Source organism: Branchiostoma lanceolatum, chromosome 18, assembly GCF_035083965.1.
Source record: "Branchiostoma lanceolatum isolate klBraLanc5 chromosome 18, klBraLanc5.hap2, whole genome shotgun sequence".
Taxonomy (NCBI): Eukaryota; Metazoa; Chordata; class Leptocardii; order Amphioxiformes; family Branchiostomatidae; genus Branchiostoma; species Branchiostoma lanceolatum.
In genome coordinates this window covers 4727533-4743161 of record NC_089739.1, presented here as the reverse complement: position 1 = coordinate 4743161, position 15629 = coordinate 4727533, and the positions used below count along the sequence as shown (strand labels likewise).

Genomic DNA, 15629 nt, shown 5'->3' with positions numbered 1-15629 from the left:
GCTGATTATAATCATTCTGTTCAGACAATCCCTTGTTAATTAGGAAAATAAGCCTTAAATGCGGTTAATACCGTACCCTGCGGGCCTTGCAACGTGTGGTTTGTGTAAGTACGCCATCCAGTGCTTCGACTTTTGTTTGTAAGAGGACCGGGCAACAGTTGACAACTCAGAAGAATAATAAGTCTAGAGCTACTTGAAGTGGTCTCTCACTAATGCCCCATCAATCGTACGTATACAGTCAAGGACGTAACAGGTGACTTCAGCACTTTGTTTTGTGTGCGACTAAGGAGACGACATTTCGTATCCGGGCAGCCTACGGAACATTGTTGTTCGGCAGGTGCAAAGGAGAATTATCAAAGGTCATCTCAAAATGGACGGAGCGCTTGGGGCACTGTATCGGCGGTGGAAATTCGGCGCAGATACCGAGGAACTGGACACATATAAGCGGCGGTTGAGAGTGACTATGCCCGATGTAGGGATGGAAGAAACGGTCGAAGAAGACGGGACTGAAACGCGAAGATCTAGAAGACGCAGGAAAGGGAGTGCTGAAGAAAATGGCGAGGACAGGAGGACTTTTTTACCGCCTTTGACGAGACAGAATGACCAGGAACTGGTACCCTATCGAGTGCGTCGCGCGCAACTTTTAGGGCTCAGAATTGAGCAAGAATCGGAGGACGAGGATGAGCCGCCAACTTCTGTCTTACACCCGTCTCACACATTCACCAACAACTGTGTCTTCTGCAGACTGATGATGAGGTCGCCAGAAATAAACGCCCGTCCAAACACGCCCTCTGACGACTTTTTATCGTACTGCAGCTCATCTGAGCCGGAGCCGTCATGTCCAAGACACGACCGCCGCTGTCGACACTTCTGTGACGTTCTTGGACAAAATTACTGTCAAAATTGCAGCCGAGCGAACATCAAAACATTGTCGACACGTTCTCAAAGAAGACGACTCGATTCCTTCGGTAGGCCGGTTTCTCCAGTGAGAATAAACATCCCGAATTTGTTGTCCAATGTTTCGCAAACCTTGAACAGACACGAAAGGGACCCCCCTTCGCCGGTTAAGTGGGACCGTCGAGACAGAAACAGACAAACGTCGTCTGCATACTTTTGAAATTGAAATGTCAGAATATGTATGTTTTGAAAGTAGTGTTTAAACTTAATTGTTGCATTTGAACATAATGCATGTTAATCATTCGATAGTACTTTTAAGCTTTAAGAGTTTAGCTTCCACGTTTCTGTTGTTCCGATCCATGCTATGTAAAAGTTTCAGAATATGCCTATATGGAAAAAAAATCTTGGGAGATACCAATGACTGTTCTTTCACCTTTTTCAGGGTTCAGATGTTGGTTCAGTAAAGAAAAGATGTCCAGTAAAAACATAGTATTTGGGAGTTTGTTTTTGTTTTGTCTGTATGCCTGTGTGTATGTATGCCTATTTGTGTCTGTGTGTCTACTGCTTGTATCTCTGTGTATCCGTATGAGTGTGTCAGTACCTATAGCCTCCGTTACAGGCTTCTCCCACCGGCGATTTTTCAACTTTATCAGGCCAGATTCTTTGGTTGTGGGGCCGTATCTGCTAGACCCCCCAACCAAAGAATCTGGCCCGATAAAGTTGAAAAATCGCCGGTGGGAGAAGCCTGCAACGGAGGCTACAGTATCTATATGTTAGAGGGACATCTGTGTAACAAAAAAAACTGTCAAAAGCTGACATATGAACTTACACTGAAAAAAACTCAGCTTAACAGCTTAAGTCCCTGACTAGAAAAGCCACACAATGACTAATACACAAAGTCGTTACGTTGATATTTTAATTGTCTGTAAACACAATAATACCTCAATTCAAAAGGAAAGTGACAGAATTTGCGAAACTCTCAAAATCTTTCACACTTTTGCATCCAACTTAAGGCGTCCTGGCGATGTCATCCATAAAATTATGTTCACATGGCCTAACAGAAACTAAAGGCATATAGTAAAAGTTTTACACGTTATTTCCGCACACATTCTAAAGCACTTACCAACAAGCTTTTAACCAGTCCTCTGACCCTTTTCAAGTTGAAATGACCTACACTTAGTGTATGTCATGTGACCTGCGCGGAAATGTGACGTCTGCAAAAGGTCAAACGTGCCCGGCAGTCTGTATCGGTCCCCGTCTCAGTTGAGGGATGTTCCAGGGGCTCTGACTCTGATGTAGATGGCCTCTCTAACTCCTCTTAGAAAATAATCCTGTTAAGTGTCCAAAATTCTGACTTTGTCCAAATTCACTGAATGTCTTGGGATTCGATGGAAATGTGCTGGGTGACTTTTGAGGTTGCAGAACTGACCGAAAACCTTTTGGTGAGTGCTTTAGTTTGTGTACAGAAATAATGTGTAAAAGTCTTACTATGTCGATAACGGTCACAGATGAAACTAAAGGCTTTGAGGCAATGGCACTTTCTGATGTATTCATATACATACCTACAATAACAACATAACATATGGAAGACTGTGTATATCTACAAAGTAGTTTTTAATTGCATATAACGAAATTGTTTGCTTAGGCCATTGCCATAGTCTTAAGTTCATCCTTACTTAAGAAGAGCAGTTCCTTATTTAAGGCTCAAGATGTAACATTCTGTAAGGAACTCTTTGCCTGAGAAAAGATGATAGCATCTTAAAAAAGTTCTTTGCTGTTGTCCTTTTCTTTAATTTGTCTTACTCCTTCTGACGTCATCACAAGCAAAAGCTTGCAGAATTTTTGCATAAAAAAGGTGACGAATAACAAAGCTAGTTTTTCTGTTGAGATTACTTAATCTTTTCCTTTTCTTGATTTCCCTTGCAGAAACTTTCACTTGCTTAGCTTTCTGAAACTTTCCCTAACCTATTTTGCAGTGAAAAACTTTTACTTTCTTAGTTCGCAGAAACTTTCATTTTGCTTTGCTTTCTGAAAGTCTTGCTTCATTTGGAGAAACTCTCACTTACTTTGTTTGCTAAAACTTTCACTTAGTAATACCTAGTTGCCGGAAATTTAAGTTCGTTTAAGTTCACAGAAAAAATTATTTTGTTTTACTCTGCGAAAGTTTCACTAACTCTTGCTTTATTTTGCAGATACATGTACTTTCACTTGCTTTTTTTGCTTAAACTTTCACTTAAATAGTTGGCATAAACTTTTATTTCCTTTAAATTAATTACTCCGGCAAGGAGGATGACCTCCTTCTGGGAGTATTGGAAATGCTTTTGTTTGCGCATTCGCAGCTAGAACTCACGATCCTGTTGTCTCATTGGTGTGTAACTTGTTTTGTTTTGTTGTCGGAAAGTTTCACTTAGTCTTGCTTCATTTTGCAGATACTTTGACTCGCTTTGTTTGAAAGAAACTTTTTTTCATTTGTAGAAACTTTCACATGCTTCATTCTTCATTTGCAGAGACTTTCTAACCACACAGCTAAGCATCAAAAAGGCATTTAAAAGTTAACAAATATGAGGTCTTGGACCAAAGTATATATACAATCTGAACCCACCATGCTATATTATAAGCACACATCGCGGTAGGCATAAGTTTTTGCACTTTCTTCACACAAAATAAGAAACGACTAACTAAAGCAGTCTTCATGACAACGGCGGTTCCACGATCTTGCTCGCTTCTCGAACTCCACTGAGGTACGCGCCCGTTACGGTTTGCGGGAAGTGGCGGTTGGTGGCCTGGTGGTGAAACAAACATCAGTCATATATTTTGTAAGAAATGCACACACTGTTGATTGACATGTTGTAATCTACATGTAAGTAATAGTTTCATTTCAGATCTAAACACATGATTAGAGTAATACTCTAAGGAGATTATTGTACGGCTTGTTTTTGCATGGTTTTAAAATGCTCCAAGTGTGAAGTTATTACGCAAATGGTAATACACTGCTAAACAGTGTAAGTAAATGTCACTACCATAAAGATTTCAGTTTTTTTCTAATTTCCATTTTTTGGACCCTAATATTGCTTGATTGCCTTAAAAGACAACAATAAAATCTTGATACTAAACAACATATGAGAACATACCTCCCCTGCAAAAAACACCCTCTGGTCTATGTCCTCCGCTATGGTGTCGTAAGCCTCGCCCGTTGAACCGACCTTCACGAAACTGTACGCCATCTGCGCATGCGGGTGGGTCCTCCAATGGCTGACGAAGTAACCAATAGGCTCTGGCACTTTCTGTTGTGAAGAAAAAAAGCTTTTGAATTTGAAGATGATAATGAGAGAAAACATGAAGAAATATCTTATCTATCTACTCAGTAACTGTAAATATTATGTGACTGTTTCAAATTTTGCTGGAAGGTTCGAGTTTTACCACATTCACTCTCTGGTATTGTGTGCACAAAGGTAGAGATTTTCTCTTCATAATCATACTCTGTTTTCATGTTGACCTTCCAGTTCAGCATTGTTTTGATAAAGCCAAAAATCAACCAATCAAATCAAAGGGGCCCAGTCTATGATTTTAAAGACCAATCCCACAGCACTTCCCACGTCCGCCAAAACATAGAAATTCAAAATAAAAAGATAAAAATGCAACTATTGGCAGACATGCATTTCTCATTGGTCAAACTGCTAATTGCCATGCTATGATTGGTTGAACAGCTAATTCTGATGGACAGTCAGGATCTGTCTATTGTTGCAGCAATGCCCCCTACCTGTCCTGGGAACATGCCCCTCAGTGCCTTCATACAGAGGTCGATGACCTCCTCATCCTTGAGTTTGGAGATCTGGTGTGCTGCCTCCCCACTCATTACAGTCATCAGGACAGCTGACTTAGACTGTAGAGACAAAAAAAAAATGTTAAAATTTTTGGTTTTGTATTTCTATTTCAGTTGGTGAATTGTTTTCAGTGTGTCTATTACATGTAGTTAGTTTCTTTGCTTGACTATTTCTGCAAATGCTAGTCACGTTCACTGAGACAGGAAGTAAAGGTCAGAGTTGCCTGACAGGAAGTGGAGTTCAGAGTTGACAGAGTGACAGGAAGTAAAGGTCAGAGTTGACAAAGTGACAGGAAGTAAAGGTCAAAGTTGACAGAGTGACAGGAAGTAAAGGTCAGAGTTGACAGAGTGACAGGAAGAAAAGGTCAGAGTTGCGAGAGTGACAAAAAGTCAAGTTCAGAGTTGCCAGAATCACTTATCTATCAAACATGTGTGACAACTGATAGACATTCTAGTTTCATGTAAACAAATTTGCAGTTACTGTTATCAAATCTAGCATGTGTAATATCATTCTTTCTAACACACAGTGAATTGTATTTCTTCAAACATGTATTAGCATTTCAACAACAAAACAATCAGATACCTTACTTGGACTAGAAGAATTTAAAGTTTACCGAAGGGGTCATGTCATAGAACACTCCGAACTGTCCGCGCTTGTCTTCCGTCGGAGGGATGTGTCCAAAATAGTCCGCACCCTGGACACGGGAGTCCCAGAATCTACTCGGAAACTTCAGGCCCACCTATTGGAGACAAAGAAAGCAAGGACATCAACAACTTTCACTAAAAAAATTCAAACCTGTTCATATTTTTCTCATTTGCTAAAACGTTGTACTTCGCACATTCATTGCAACCTCTAATAACAAAAAATAACATTATGATGATTTTGGCAATTTACTTTTAAACTGGGTTTTCTAAGCCACATACTCCTTTTGATACACAAAATTGCAAGGCAATTTTCCCTACGATATAAAGAAAATCAAGAGGAACTTTTTACGATGTACATGACATATATCTGCAATTCTTTCAGCTGTTTTCACATAATTTTTTTTCTCCTAGAACCAACAAGTCTCAAAGCTGCCAAAATAAACTTGTGTGCCTTAAAAGCCTGTGACTCTAGCTTACCTTCTCAATTAGCCCGGCTCCTAGGCTCTGTATAGCCTTAACCTTCTTCTCAGGCAGTGGAGGCTTGAACTCTACCACGTTCTTCTGTAGGACGGCTAGCGGCAAGGTCACCAGGACTTTACTGCCCTGGAACTCTCCTGACTTGGTTTTGACGACTATTTCATCACCTGTGTAGTTTATATGTGTTACCTGTAAGATAGACAAAAAGATTAGCCTGAGGGTTATTTCATTTATGATAGGGGGGTGGGGGGGTGGAAGGTGACTTCTTTCAACACAATGAAAGAATCTACCAGCTACACCCTCCTAAAACTAGAAGCAGGACCCCTATCGCTTAATTCGTTGGTTTGCTCGAGTACGGGCCCTGCTCTTTAGCCCTCTTAGACACGGTTCTGGCGCCGGCGCCACCAAAACAGCTTCAGCCAATCAGAGGGTTTGCTAAAACTCATCTAGAGCAAAAGCGCAAAGGACGCTGGGAAGCTATCAAATAATCAGGTCACATCTCACATCGTTACTTAAGGTTCAGAACAAATCAACCGCCAAATTGTGCCAAATAAGGATAGCTAATTAAGTATTCATGAGCAACTGTCAGTAATGTCACCAGAACCGTTTCTACCGGGGCTAAAGAGCAGGGCCCCCTCCGTGAGCGAGCCAACGAATCAGCTGTTTAAATCCGTACTAGTATTATATACATATATGAACTTTTGGAAATCAGCCCTATTTGGCTAAAGAGACTACCCATCTGTATAATCCAACATTGATGAGTAAATAAATGGATAAATTAACAAATAAACACCTCCTGGTTCAGCCTGATGTCAAGTCCTTCTGACAGTTTCTGTAAAATGATCCCGTAGCCGTCTGGAATCAGCGTGTGATCGCCCGCGAACTGGGCAAACATTTCGTTCTGGTCCCAGTTGACCGCCGACACCTGCAAAGGTAACGGCCCAAGTTACGCAAAAAATATACAGGTCACAGGTCAAGTTACAAGCCATATGTTTTCACTAAATCATCAATATCACTGATCTAGAGGTAACTGTCATTGGATGAAACATACCTTTCTTTAAAACACGGTATCTTTTCCACAAAAAAAACAACTAAATTTTCAAGAAGAATTCTGGCGTATGGATATTTTTGTTGCTAACTGTATTTGTAGAGAATACTGGAGGCTGTGTGCGCTCCATCTTGTTAAGAGTATGAAACATGATGATCCCCCATATTTCATTTTATTAATATTCTAAATAGTGACCACTGCTGTTCAGGTCCATACCTGTTTTAGATCTGAACCACAGGCATACTCCAAGTTACCAATATGGAACTGCATCAGTCTGTTTTCAGCCTGGAGAATGGAAGGTACAAAAATCTTTTCATGTATAAATTCCATGATGTAGTTATCAAAAGCAACATATAATACCTACACGTAACCATACACTCGCAATGTCTTTTACATAGTTAACAGTTATCTGCTTTTTCTACTGTGTAACAGAACTTAATAAGTTGAAAAGATAGACATGATCAATTTACCTTAAATATCATGTGCAAGGAAAGAAGTCTATGGTTTCCACTTACATCTGTGAACGTGAGGCCTGTTTCTTTGACAAAAGACTTGTGCATTTCTGCAAGTTTTGCTGAGGAAGAAAACAAAATAAGCAGTCATGAAAAAATGTACATGTCATGTATCACATACATGTAAGCTTAGTAACTTTTACTAAATCCACTTGTCGTAAACTAAATGAGTAAACTAGCTCAGTTCTGTATCCTATTCATTTCTTTACCTCTTGAAAAACTTCTGAAATTTCAAAGCAAAAATTTAGCTAGTGGTCAAAGTTGAAAACAGAGGGCTGGAAGGAAAACCATCTGACTACATGTTATAATATATTCGAAAGTACAGTCAGGCTTTCTCCTCAAACTCTGTTTTCATGTTGATATTCTTATAATAACTGAATAAACAGATACTGTAAATTCCTTTATTTACACTAGTACTCAATTTCATCATAGAAGGGGAAAGACAGTTTTCATAGTGCGTTAACCTTCTCCTTGCTGCCTGACCCCTTAACCAATAGAGAATAGGGTGCCAAACGTCAACTTCAGTGTGCTAAACTAAAGGTTAAGTTTGGGGTTGAAACAAGTCTTTAGTATACATTTTATAGAATACACATATTCGAAGTGTCACAAATTCATGATGGAGAGGTTAATGAGAAAATTAAACCACCACGACAATTTCAAGCATTACAGTACTAACTTCCTAAGGGTACATCTTGGACGCTGTCCTGGTCTTTCCTCCACTCTGCCACCGCGTCCAACATGGCGTTAAAATGAAAGTCTGTCCTCTTGTCCATGGAGGATTCCGCGGCCTCTCCGCTCTCTTCAAACAGCTCACAGCGGTCATGCATCTTTCTCATCTTCAATCCAGCCTGGGAGGGAAAATTTTTTTTTTTTTTTAGGTTTGATAAACTGTTTATCATACCAGTAATTTTACAAGCATTTGTAAAATTTGTATACAATCAATTATTGTAACCTCTTGTTACGTTCGTCAACTTTTTTCCTGGGTGTGAACCGCGTGATGTAGGTCAGGCATTTTAATGGTCCGTACGACTGCGTATGTTCACCCTGGATGTAACGCATGACAATGTCGTACGGGCCATAAAAATGCCAGTTCACACCCAGGAATGAAGGTTACGTACAAATGTACGTTATTGTGGTACGTCCAGAAATTTTCCCAGCGTGTATAGGGTCTAAGGGTTAAGACCCACCTGTTCACACATGAGTGCTATGGGGTTGTCATCATATACTGTAAATGCAAAAATGTTTGTGGCGGTTTTATGTCCGTGGTTTTTGTTTTAAGTTAAAACCACTGCGAACACTGCATTTTCCCTCTCCTGCGAAATAAAAAACATCCAAATTATATTACAATTAGCTACTAGGGATACTCTAGATTCTAAGTCAGCCAATCTAAATACAAGACCACCTTGTCTAGGTACAAGTTGAGACCTACCTGTTCACACATGAGTGCTATGGGGTTGTTGATGCAGCCGTTGACTATCTGTGCCCCTCTGCCGACACACGAGCCCAGACTGTGGTCGTCCCACACCCGGCCCCCCACCCTGTCCTGGGCCTCCAGAACTATCACCTGGGCAGGGGACAGAAAGGGTAAGGTTCTAGGTACAGGTGTTAAGGTACAGGTCTCTGTGTGTTTGTGTAAAAATAAGCACATTTTTGCCCTGATTAAGGTTATCTGTGAATAGATTAAGTCAGTCAGTCTGTAACTGCAATTCCTACTTACACATTATTCACAAGACGATAATATATACTTCTGAAAATAATTTCATCAGGTTGGTAGAACATAGAACATAGGGTATTGGAGATTCTTTTTACTGAACCAGTGAATATCACCTGCTTAGTTTCAGTGTCTGTCAGACACCTTCAAAGCTTCTGACTGGAGTAGTCGCCAATTTAATTTAGCCAAAGTATTCTTGACGCAAAAGCCCCACCTACTTCGGCTACTTATAGCAGTGAGAAGCAGTACTCCATGTCTGACAGACACCGAAATGTCAGCAGGTGAGATTCACTGGTTCAGTAAAAAGAAATCTCCAATATCCGATGATATTTACTGAAGAGTCTTCTGACACATTCTGCTAACCTACATCAATCCGCTGGGTTACATAAATCCCCTACTTTGCACATGCACAGTTTAGATATACAGGAGTGCATTGTACTGGGGGACGTTGGGTCGGAGATCTGTTTGGACGTATCTTTTCAGGGTGGCAGAATTATGTACCCTGGTGGAATTATGTTAGTAGATGTTATATTAATTAAGTTATAAAAGTTTACCTTTGTGCCAAAGTTGTGGAGTTGTCTAGCAGCAGCAAGTCCAGACGGTCCAGCTCCTATAACCACTACTGCACCCTGTGGAACAAGTAAGAACAGTAAGAAAAGAGACACAAAAACATTTTGTGCTGAATGTGAATTTAGTCATCCTTGCAGCAAGTCAGGGAATCGAAGCAAAAACAAAGGGACAAGCAGAGCATAAAAATGTGTTTACGGTAACTTCTCACTAGGATTTGAAGATACTGTCTGTAAGTTCATTTACTTTCACCGGGACTTAATTTCGCGTTAGAACGGGAAAGCAGTTTTTTTTGTGTTTTAAGTTTGCAGTTGAAACAATTCTATATTACAGTACTAATACATGTACATTGGAAACTCATATTCACGGTGTCATAAATTTGCAGTGTAGAAAATAAAACTGCCGTAAACATTACAAGATTCACGGTACACCTACAGCATCAAAGTCCTTAGGTAGAAGAGCGCCCCCTGGAGGATCCTTCAGAAGTCCAGTGTTGATGAGACCTTTCCTTGTTAGGAAGCAAACGATCCGCTCCAGCTCCTGTACGCAGCGTATCCTGACCAGGCCGCGTACGATAACGTGGCCCGCGCACTTCTGCGGAGTCAGAAATTCCTTCCGGAAAAAACAGAAGATGGCGTTTCATCAACTTTTCATGCATCTTGGACTTTTTTCCTTCATTTTTACATGTTGGAACCACAGTTCCTAAACATTCCTATGATAAGTAACAGGAAAATGATTCTCTACGGCCAACTATAACTGTTATAATAACATCATATTAGTACATATTAGGAATCTAGAATACTTACTTTTTTAGAAATAACATCGTTGTAATTTTCTGTCTGTTCATCACAGGCAGTTTTAAAATTTATAACCTTTCTTAGTTTGTACCACCCCTGCATGTGTCTGTAATGGAATCTTTCCCTGGAGTATTAGACTGGTCTGAACCATTATAGTTTAGGGGTGAGCAGGCTACTAACCTTGCAGTTGAGAGTCCAGAGTGCTATAGTTAGGTTTCTGAGTGCCAGGTACAGGTAGTTCTACAATTTATAGCTGTTATTATTTTGTACCACCTGTGCATGATAATGGTATCTTCCACAAACAGGTAGAGTGAAAGACTGGTCCAAACCATTTCAGTTTAGGGGTGAGCAGGCTACTAACCTTGCAGTTGAGAGTCCAGAGTGCTATAGTTAGGTTTCTGAGTGCAAGGTACAGGTAGTTTTACAATTTATAGCTGTTATTATTTTGTACCACCTGTGCATGATAATGGAATCCTCCACAAATGACAGGTAGAGTGAAAGACTGGTCCAAACCATTTCAGTTTAGGGGTGAGCAGATTACTAACCTTGCAGTTGAGAGTCCAGAGTGCGATAGTTAGGTTCCTGAGTGCCAGGTACAGCGTTTGTTCCCTCCCGAACTCGGGGAACTCTTGGACCTCGTCGTATTCCATAACGTCTGGCCGGATACACAGGGCCTTACCGTTCTCATTGGGCTGGTAGAAGGGCTGGAAATACGGGCACAGACCTGGAACTGCACAAGACAACAAAATGTTACAGAAGACAGGCACAGACCTGGAACTGCGCAGGACAACAAAAAGTCACAAAAAGCAGGCACAGACCTGGAACTATACTCTGGTTCTATATTCCTAATGTATAGTAAAAAGTTAGAATTTTGCTTCATTGTAAGAAAAGACACAGGCATAGACCTACACAGGACCACAAAATGTTCAAATTTCACTTCACTGTTAGAAAAGACAGGCACAGACCTAGTACTAAATAGGACAGACTTGGAACTCCCAGACAACAAAATGTTCATATTTTGCTTCATTGTAAGAAAAGCAGGAACAAGTCGAAACTTACACAGTCAAGACAAAAAAATATAAAGACTTTGCTCTATCCAAACTTTCCATAATCGATTCTACAAAATTCAAGAAGACTTGATCTTACCATTAGGGACATTATCTTCATCATCGCTGTCATCCGCACCTAGTAAAAAGAAATCAAAGACCTCAGACATCCGTGAAACATTCATAATTTTTTAGAACGTCATGTTTCAATCATTACTGTGAATTTTTAATGCATTTTCTTGCTTTCCTGTGGGACTAAATGGATCTGAGCCAAGCCTGTGGCACCAACTTTGGACCTGAGCCAAACCAGCCTTCCAATCCTGCAAGTTTCTAGTTACACCATTTTCAGTATTTTTCACTCTACAAATATCTTAACTGCAAACGCAAATCCAGACCAACAACACACAGATGAAAACAATATTGCCTCCATTTTTCACAAAGGTAAAAAAATATACTGTATTCATATAGCCTAACTAAATGTGACACAAGTCTCTAGCCTAATAGAGCTTGAAGATCTTTTGCAACAAGCCAGAAATTTTGTAGCCCTTTCCAAAACTAAAAAGTCTAAACAAAACGCTTAAAAGCTACAGCTTGAATAATTCTTTTTTTAGAATGATAGATGAAATTTTGACGTACCCTTTGCTCCGTTGACCTTGGACTTCCCCCCCTTACTTTGTGTGGGAGGGGGGGCACTGGTGGGGCTGAGTCCGACCCCGTCTGGGTAGTACTCTGTGAGGAAGGGGGCGGCAGGACTCCTCTTCAGGAGGGGGGGCAGGATCAGGGTCTCCAACCAACGATACTCACGAGTCAGCTCAACTCTCTATCAAAACAAGAGTCAGCTGTTAGTGTGGCGTTGTGTTGGCGTAGCGGTTAGGATGTTTGGCCCAGGACCGAGAGGTCCTGGGTTCGAATCCACTAACATGCAAAGGATGTTGTGCTCTTAGGAAAGACATGATACACAACTTTCAATCACTTTCCAGGTGTAAAAATGGGTACCTGACAAGTATGCGACTGTGAATAAGTAAAACATTGCGGACATGTTACAGATGTTTTCATGCTGGAAACTTATGATAGAAGCAGTTGATTAGACTACTAGTACATGTATAAGAATAAGGAATTTTTTATGAATTATATTTGCATTACTCACCGAATCTTCTGGTGTGCTGCATAGGTCTTTCTCATTCTGTGAAGAACAGACAACATTTGTATTTAGACTTAGTAGAAACACAACAGGGTCTACATGTAAGTGGCAAAAGATTAACATGCCTAGAATACTAGAAAGTTTAGCGACCCCACCTTTGTAGCAAGAGGTCGTGAGTTCGAATCCCAGCTGTTGTCGCTGCCCCGACATGCAAACTACTGGAAAGGGTTGCAGTCCTTCCAACGGGACGTTAAGCCATGGTTCATTGTACTTGTCAAAATAGAGCTTGGGGTCTTCTCTGATACGAGCAGTGGAAGATAAGCTCTTCAGTGAAATAAGCTGGATCGAGATTGGTTTTCTATAAAGAAAAACATAAGAAATACCTTTATTCCTGTTGCCGTCATCCCACAGACATATTTCTGCTGCAGCTCTAAGGTGATGTCCATGTCCTTGGACAGTTGTCTCCACTTGCCGCAGTTTGGCCGCGTACACTGCACCCAGTACGGGATCTTTTGGTCCGCGATGAAGGCCTTGATGCCCGCATCGCTCTTCCCGTTTGAGGTCCACTGACGCTTCCAATTGATGTAGATGTCATAGCCATCTTTGTAACTGGAAAGTTGGGAAAGAAAAGTGTCACAAACACCTAAATCCAGTTCAATATCTAGGACTGCTATTCACTTATCATCTACTGATAATCATGGCACAGGAATGCAAGTCACAGGTTCTATGAAAAAGGTCTTCAGCGGCCTTTCAATAAGTATATTGCAGACCGGTGTCAAAGCCAACCTCCATCAAAACATAGAAATGCAAAAATTCAAAATAAAAACATACATGCAGACACATACATGTATGTATCTGATGGACATGTAGCCACTCTTTCATTGGTCGAACTGCTAATTGCCATTCTCTCATAGGTTAAATTGATAATTGTGATGGACAGTCAAGATATATATCTATCTATTTTGATGGTTACCTTCGGTAAAAATATTCAAAGCACTCGTTGCAGAAATGCTCCCCTGCAGATAAATGGTACCACCTGGAGGTGTAACCATTTCCTGCACATCTGTAAACAAAGATAACAACAATCCTCTTTATTTAACGTTGACAGAGAAACTGTTCAATGGAAAGAAGATTTGCTTGAAGTTCGCAGCTGAAAACATTCTATAATACAGTAGAATTACAAAACACATATTCGCAGTGTCATGATTTCATGGCAAAGGGTTATTGCGCAAATAACATTTAAAGATTCTCAGTATTAGTTTTATCCATTTATTTATCAATCTTTAGGGTAGTCCCTTCAGTTAACAGTTACTAATTTCCAAGGGAGCCCTTAAATCTAGTATTACCAAGCATGTCTTCGTTTTGAATTTGACATAATTTAAGGCAACAAAATGTAGTTTACCTGTCTGTGGCTGATGCGAGACAGATGGGATAGGTCGCGGAGCACCCTGCCTTCTCACACTTCCGGTATCGCTTTCCTTCTGGTGCGTCGTCGTCCTGCGCTTTACGCTTGACCTGGCGTCCTGTGCGAGACGACGAAGTGCCGACCTGCGGCGAGGAATCTCCCGCGACGTTAGACTTCCGCCGTCCCCGACCCGACATGGTGCCTACATGAAATGTGTATGTCCAAATGTTTAGAACAAATAACGTGAGAGAACTTTGTTTGTTTGAATTGCATACCCGGTACACCGCCTCATGGCGTAACACACCAGGAACAGAACAAGATGCATATCAGATTTTATTTGATCTACTCACAACGATCGCGAGATGGTCCTTTACTCTAATGGATAAGTGACCTGACCTTCTTTACGTGACCTGACCTTCTTTACGTGCTTAAAGGTATGGCTCTCCTCAAACATGGGACTGCCATTTAACGTCTTATCTGAGGAACATCCCTAACAGAAGCTAGGTACTCATTTTCACCTGAGTCAAGTGAAAAGAATTCCTAAGGGGCATGTCAGGGGATTCGAACCCAGGACCCCTGGTTTCTGGGCCAAACGCCCTGTCATCACACCACTGCAACGCCATATAGTATAAATTCAGGATACACAGGATAACAAAAACATGCTCTGTAAAATTTACACAGTAATTTACAAAATAATTTACCGACAACACTTAACGCTTCGCCTACAATCGCCTTTTTTAAAATTAATGGCGAATTAAAATAGCTCGCTATGCCACACAGGAAAAGGCATTGCAGACCCTCCAAGAACATCTAGCTCCACACTAACCTACTCTTTGTTAAAAACGTGCAAGAAACTCCTATGAAATAATAAAATCATTATGTTAGCAAATTGATGCCAACCTCAATTTTGAGCATTGATTAATCTTTAACATTTAACGTTAATAGCGAATAAATTTTTCGCCCTAAGCCATGTAATCTTTCGCGAAAATAATGTTGTAGAAACAGCTGAGTTTTCAAATGATGAAATTTCATTCCGCCATGTTTGGTGACGTCATACAATTTCACATGCATGAAAAACTCCTGGCATGTAAAAATTCAACAAAAGGCTCTTTCTTTGTCTTTTAAACTTCTGTTTGAAACCATTTTACAGACATACCATTGTGTCTACAATCAATTTTTCAATGTCAAATAACTTTAAACAGTCAAGCTTGTTCTAAAACATACAATTTGGTTTCAAAAATGTGATTTTAAAGGTCTTTTTTGTAAAGATAAATATTTTTTCTTTCATGCGCCGACAGCATGGCCTCGACCTCACAAACCATAACACGGTTAAAGCAAACCACGTTTTTAGCAATTTCTCCAACAAAAACAACGACAACAAGCTTGTCTTCTACTCACCTCGCTCTAAGATAACTTATTCTTGCTCTTTGCAGAGTTTCAAACCCAAAAGTTTACAAATTTGGACAAAATTTACGATTTTTGTGTGGAAAACTCGAAGCGAGTTTCATTCAATGTAAAATGAGTAGCCTCGTTTCCACGCAAGGTATCCCAGCATGCACT

The 15629-nt window shown here is 40.4% G+C and overlaps 1 protein-coding gene across 1 annotated transcript; it reads right to left on the bottom strand.

The window, feature by feature from the left end:
* Positions 1–1799: 1799 nt before the first annotated feature.
* Positions 1800–15623, bottom strand: LOC136424075 (lysine-specific histone demethylase 2-like). The gene is made up of 20 exons (XM_066412496.1): positions 15468–15623; positions 14067–14271; positions 13638–13727; positions 13048–13273; positions 12671–12706; positions 12160–12343; positions 11624–11662; positions 11023–11207; positions 10116–10292; positions 9668–9742; positions 8832–8966; positions 8079–8250; positions 7406–7464; positions 7107–7175; positions 6636–6767; positions 5843–6031; positions 5335–5460; positions 4658–4780; positions 4029–4181; positions 1800–3680 (listed from the first exon to the last, which is right to left on the bottom strand). Exons 2-20 carry the CDS (start codon positions 14264–14266, stop codon positions 3588–3590), a joined length of 2463 nt encoding a protein of 820 aa, XP_066268593.1. The 5' UTR covers positions 14267–14271; positions 15468–15623; the 3' UTR covers positions 1800–3587.
* Between the last annotated feature and the right edge of the window lie 6 nt (positions 15624–15629).